General features: G+C 44.9%; 1 protein-coding gene across 1 annotated transcript; it reads right to left on the minus strand.

The window, feature by feature from the left end:
• Positions 1–1,701: 1,701 nt before the first annotated feature.
• ASCL1 (achaete-scute family bHLH transcription factor 1) lies at positions 1,702–5,744 on the minus strand. The gene is made up of 2 exons (XM_026699311.2): positions 4,742–5,744; positions 1,702–3,038 (listed from the first exon to the last, which is right to left on the minus strand). Exon 1 carries the CDS (start codon positions 5,478–5,480, stop codon positions 4,782–4,784), a length of 699 nt encoding a protein of 232 aa, XP_026555096.1. The 5' UTR covers positions 5,481–5,744; the 3' UTR covers positions 1,702–3,038; positions 4,742–4,781.
• Positions 5,745–5,972: the final 228 nt, after the last annotated feature.

Here is a 5,972-nt window from a genome sequence, read left to right on the forward strand (position 1 = left end):
ATGGGAAAACTTAATCATGCAATTAAAGGGGTTTTTGGTGTATGGAGTTTATAGATGCCAAATCCAACACCTCAAAGCTCCTGACTTTTGTAGTGTTTAAATGCTCAGAGATTTACCTCACTCCTTCTTGGTCCCTTCTTCCTGTTCCCAGGAAAGTGATATGATCTATTCAGAAGAGAAAATCTGGGTATTACTGTCTTGAACTTTGTTATAAGCAGTGAAAGAATTTCATTTCTCTCTCAAAGGAAGCATCATCTTCAGATCTGATTTGGTGGGAGGGGAAGGGATAGAGAGAGGAAAAAGAAACCAACATTGATCTACATATGGAAATGTTAACTTGGCCCTTCAGATCAAAATGAGCAGCATTCTTATTCCTAGCCATAAATTATAGCTAAGTTTAGTTTGAAAACCTTATAATGGCACCATTGTAAAAATAAATATTTTTTTTAAAAGAGAGAGAGAGAGAGAGAGGGAAAGGAGAGGAGATTTAGGAAAGTGGGGAAAAACAGATGGGATGGGTGATAACCGTTGCTATTTTCATAATCAAACAGTGGTTTCAAGACCAAATTCAACAATGAATATTTGTAGTCAAGTAAAGGGCGGGCGCTGGGATGTTTTCTGCTTGCTTTCCTGTTCTCTCCAAGCAGCATATTAATGGGGAGAAGAGAGAAACAGTGGGGGGAAGGGGGAGAGAGAAGAGGCCGAATGTATGGAAATGCAATGCTAGCAAATTAAATAAAATTCCTCTGTAGCCTATGCCTGAAGAATTTCTGCATGATTTGCTGTACATTTTGAGCAAGCTGGAACTGAAAGGCAGGGGTGGCTGCCTACTTTCAGCAGTTTGATTTTCATTGGATAGGATGCTTGTTTCATAGGATGCACGCCGCGTAGTGTGTTGGGACGCGCAAACTGAATGGGAAAGCGACGCTGGAGGAGCTGAGCAAGAAAGGGGGGGGGGGGAAGGGGTTGGGAGAGTGGGTGGCAGTGGTGGGGAATGAGCCTGAGATAGATTCTAGTCACGTCTTTACTAACTGACAAGGAGGCTAGCCAAAAAAGGAGTGAGAGAGAAGGCCCCAATTTCTTTTTGAGTCTTGGTAATTGGGTACTTTTACACACAGATCACGCTGTTGAGAGAACATAACAGCTAGAAAGATCAATGATTTGAATCTAAGGTACGCAATTCTCTTTCCTTGCTTTAATTTTTTTTTTGTTTGATTTTTCCATCGCTGACTCATACCTCCAGCGATTTTATGTGGTGCCTTATAAAAGCAATTACATATTAGTAGCCATTATGCTCCTCTCCCCTCCCAAGCCCCTGCTAGTCAGCCCCCTAATTTCCCCCCAGCCCAATCTGATCTATCCACAACACCCTGTTTTATCAGAAGGTGGTCAAATTTGAAAGGCTTGTAGATGTAGGAAGGAGCCCTCTCTCTGCTGGGATCCATTCTGTGGAGAAAATTTTGAAATGTCCAGTGGTTACAATGAAGGACAATGGAAGAGGCAGGCAGGCAGGCCTCTCTTGATTTAGCAGACATTTGCAAAATAGAAAGGTAAAAGAATACCAGCATAATATGGGAGCTTTTGTATAGAAATCCTATATATGGCTGTTTAGAAGTGACATGCCACCCAAATATTTGCCTTTCCTGTACAGGTTTAATCAATGGCAGAATGCTACACAACAATCAGGAAGACTTCATTTTAATTGAAACAAAGTTTATTATCAAACTATTTTGTATAAAATGTCGTTACACATGACTTTTGTGAGTTTATAATAAAACAGAATGGAAAGGCAGTAAAAGAGTGTTTCCTCCTTTTTTCTTTTTTCTTCAAAAGGCAGCAGCTTGTAAAATAAATAGCTACCATTTTGTGTTTGGACAATAGCTGCATAAAGTTTGTTCATTTTGAACATTGTTTATTAATACATTAGCAAACTTTCTATAAAAAGTAAGACACATTGGTGCTAAAGTACATGTGGAGGCATTCCCAAGACCTTTACAAAACCACTTAACAAAAACATGGCAGTTGTAAGGTCACGTTGTCTACACACACATCTAGATAGGAAGAGGTAATAAGCATCACATATCTTTAAAAAAGTTATCAAGATATACATATTTTATACCATTTGTACAAAAAAGGCTATAAATTTATCTGGCTCTTATATACAAAAATAGCTTAATATATTCCCCAAATTGGTTAGGCTTGATACAAATAGATTTTTTTATATAATAAAAAGTTTGCAAGAAAAAAAATGGAAGCATTTTATAATGGGAATGGCAGTGGGAAAGTAGATAGACATTTCAGACAATTCTTTGAGTACAGCATAGTTTGGAGTTTCCACAGCTTCACAAGCATTAGGCAACCAGGATTGCAGGCTTTTTCACATAAATTTCTGAATAACTTTACTGAATTTAGCAAATATGCTTTGTATTGGTCTGACCACATAATAGTTCTAGCTGAATGAATCCTGTTACTTTTTGACACATATTGTTAGCTTGTGTTTCAATTTATGGCCAAAAGGTAGTGAAAACATTTTTGGAAAGAGGGAAGAGGCAATACTGTATTTCAGTAAAAAGGGAAGCTGCTAGTTCTGTTGAAGATTAGGCAGTAGTGAAATAGGCAGTATAATTTAATATTGCGGGTAAAGAATAGGTAGATATTTTCACATCACAGCTCTCCCTTTTGCTTCTGTGTCCATTTATATGCAGCCTGATTTTACATCTTTACTTGCAAGTAAGCCCCACTTTCAGTAGGGTGTATAAGAGATTGAATCATTGGTCTGTTATTCTATGCATACTTATTGGGAATAGTAAGTCTTATTCAGCTCAGTGGACTTTATTTCCTAGTAAATGCCCACAGACCTGGCATGCATGTCTTTTTAAACAGCTGGAGTGCAAAGGTAGAATTTGGGAGTGCTTCAGGTTTTATGAAGAGGAAATTTAATTCCTTCTGTGCTTCAGTGTCTTGGCTTTCCTTTCCTTTCCACAACGAAAGGGGAAAGTAGTAGTAGTAGTCAGATGGAATGATTTTTTCAGGAAGTCCTGTGCAACATAAGGAAAGAGAAGAGAAAGCAATGTTAACATATGACCTAAATGGAAAACATCTATTCTCAAACAGCTGGCTTTTGAATGACAGGTTGTTACTCCATAAAGCAAAACAAGTCTTAATTTCTGAATGTTTGAATATGTGATTGCACTATACTTGCCCATTTGGATTTTACTTAATACCTACCAAGTAAATCGTTTAGGGTTGTTATACAATTCTCAGTACATTCACTGACATCCATTCCCAATTATCAATTCTGTCCTAGAATGTTCAGTCATATGTGTCTATTCTGAAAGACTTGAAGATGCTTATATATAGAAAAACAGAGTATTTTTAGCTTTAGTCTGTAGTGTTAAACATATCTCATAGGAAGTCAGTTCTATTAAATATATGCATTTAATTGCACTAAATACAGAACTGTTTAGTCTTTTTGAGCTTTCCTTCTATGGTACACTTCAAAAGAATGTGCACACAATTGCTAGACAATCTTCCAGTCAGGGACTGATGTGGCTCAGGATGTAAATGACATGACACATGCAATCTATTTATGGTGATAGATACGATGTGTGTGACATGATGTGATGTAAGTTGTCTACTTATGGCCATAGATGGTCCTGCTTACTGTTAGAGGATGGGTATCACCCCCTATCAGTCACAATTGGAAATAATTTTCTTTGGATAGTTTGTATCACAAAACAATGGGCCCTGTTACCTGGAAATGTTGACTTTCTTCCAGATAAATTGCTTTTGGGTTGTAAGGCCAGCAATCAGAAATTCAGATATCATAGCTTCTATCTGATAATGTCTTCTAATTGTTCTCTACACTTATTTAGGTGAGATGCTTTGAAGTGAGCTTGAATATAAGGAAACTTACACTACCAGTCTAAGGGGAGTGGAATCCAGCTACTTGAGAAAAGCCCTCTGCCTTACTGAGATTCCCAGAAGTATAGAAACTATTTTTCCATTATTATTTGTTCTTATCTAGGAAGTCAGATTTTACAATGCACAAACCCATTTAGGCCAGGGATGTTTTACTGACGGGTATTACTAAAGTCACTCAAGCTACTGCAGGAGTATTTAGTGGTCTGCAGCAGCCTCTCATGCAAATACAGCTACATCCCACTCCTCCCACTTGTCACTGGGGAAATCTAAGCAAGATCTTTAGTGTTGACAAAATCAGCCCATTCTCAGTTAAACCACCTTATTGCCCCCAACTGAAAAATGGACCACAGACTTGTCCTCTCTGTGCTCACAGAACAGCTTCATGAGGTCAGTTAAAAAATTAGTGGCTGCTCTCACTCAACATGTCAAGCTTGGTTAACGTTAAGCTGAGGTTTTGTTTTGCCGCTGAGCATCTTCGGCCAAGCAGCCATTTGCAGTCAATTTCTGGTTATGATGACAGCCCCTGTCAAGGACTAGGTTAAGACGGTTATGGGGCTGGAAATGGGGTGCAGTTCTCATTCCCCAAACCCTCCTGGCTGCCTTTGGAGTCCTCTGCCATGGGAAAGTCAGCCGGCTGGGTTTTTAAAACGCCCTTCTTCACAGCAGCTTCTGCGGCCTTCTCTTAGACCAGCAAAGCTGCCTCCTCCTCCTCTCCAAGCGCAAGAGGGGCCACCAGCGTCCCCCAAGAGTCCACCGCCGCGGCTGCCACCCCTCCCCGTGCCTGGAATCCTTGCCCGAGAAGCCAAGCCAAACCCACCTGCTGCAAAGTCAAGGCGGCGAGGGGCCACCAGGGCCGCTCAGAACCAGTTGGTGAAATCCAGCAGCTCTTGCTCTTCGGGGCTGAGGGGATCGTAGGACCCTTCGTCCGAGGAGTACGAGGAGACAGGCGAGCCTGCCATGGAGTTCATGTCGTTGGGGTAATTGGGGGAGATGGTGGGCGAGAGGACGCCGGCCTGGAAGGCGGCGCTGACGGCGTCGTGTTCGTCGAGCAGCTGCTGCAGGGCTCGGATGTACTCGACGGCCGAGCGCAGCGTCTCCACTTTGCTCATCTTCTTGTTGGCGGCGCCGTTGGGGACGTGCTCGCGGAGAGTGGCGAAGCCCAGGTTGACGAGCTTGACGCGGTTCCTTTCCCGCTCGTTCCGCCGCGCCACCGCCGCCGGCTGCTGCTGAGGGAGGCTGTAGCCGAAGCCGCTGAAGTTGAGGCGTCTCTTGCAGCGCATCAACTCCGGCGACGCCGAGCGCTGCCGCTTGACCTGCTGATGAGGCTGCTTCGGCGCAGCCGCAGCAGACGCTTTGGCGGCGCCCGGAGAGGGCTGGTTCTGTTGGCCGCCCGCCGCCGGGCTCAGCTGCTGCTGCGCGCTTTGTGAAGCGGCTACTGCCGCCGCGTCGGCTGCGGCTGCGGCGGCCGCGAAGAAGCAGGCGGGCTGGAGGAACGGCGGGGGAGGCGGCGGCTGGCTGGCGCTGCTGTCCATCTTGGCAGGGCTGCCACTGGCCATTGGGCGGCCGCACGGAGGAGGCAAGGCGCGCGGCGGGGCTCGCGGCGTTTGCTGGCCTTTGGCGCGGGGGAGGTAGAAGAAGAAGAAGAAAAAGAAGTGAATCGGGAAGGGAAAGGAGGGGGAGGCTTGCAGAAGGTAGAAAGCGAGCGAGCTCCGATGGCACCGCTTTGCTTTCCCTCCTCCCCCTTTCTTTGCAACCGAAGGGAGGCTCGTGGCGCTCGCGTGTGTGCAGCCTGCTTGGCCAAAGCTCTTTTGCCAAAAAAGGACCAGAGATTGTCTCACTTATAAGGGGTGGCCGAAGCTCCGCTTACCGTCTCTCCCACCCCCCCTCTTCTTTTCACACTTCACTCTCTTCCCCCCCCTCCTCCTCCTCCTACGCTCGCGCCTCCCCCTCCTCTCCTGCCTCTCCGTCTCCTCACACCCACCCTGCACCTTGCGCCTTCCTCACACTCCCGGCTTTGCAGTGAGTGGCAGCGAGCGGAAGAGAGCCGC

The sequence above is a fragment of the Pseudonaja textilis genome, chromosome 5 (assembly GCF_049901715.1).
Source record: "Pseudonaja textilis isolate UNSWEBS1 chromosome 5, rPseTex1.2, whole genome shotgun sequence".
NCBI lineage: Eukaryota > Metazoa > Chordata > Lepidosauria > Squamata > Elapidae > Pseudonaja > Pseudonaja textilis.

Bases quoted from the DNA above. Each gene is read 5' to 3' on its own strand.
- ASCL1 (XM_026699311.2), bottom strand. From the start codon at position 5,480: ATGGCCAGTGGCAGCCCTGCCAAGATGGACAGCAGCGCCAGCCAGCCG.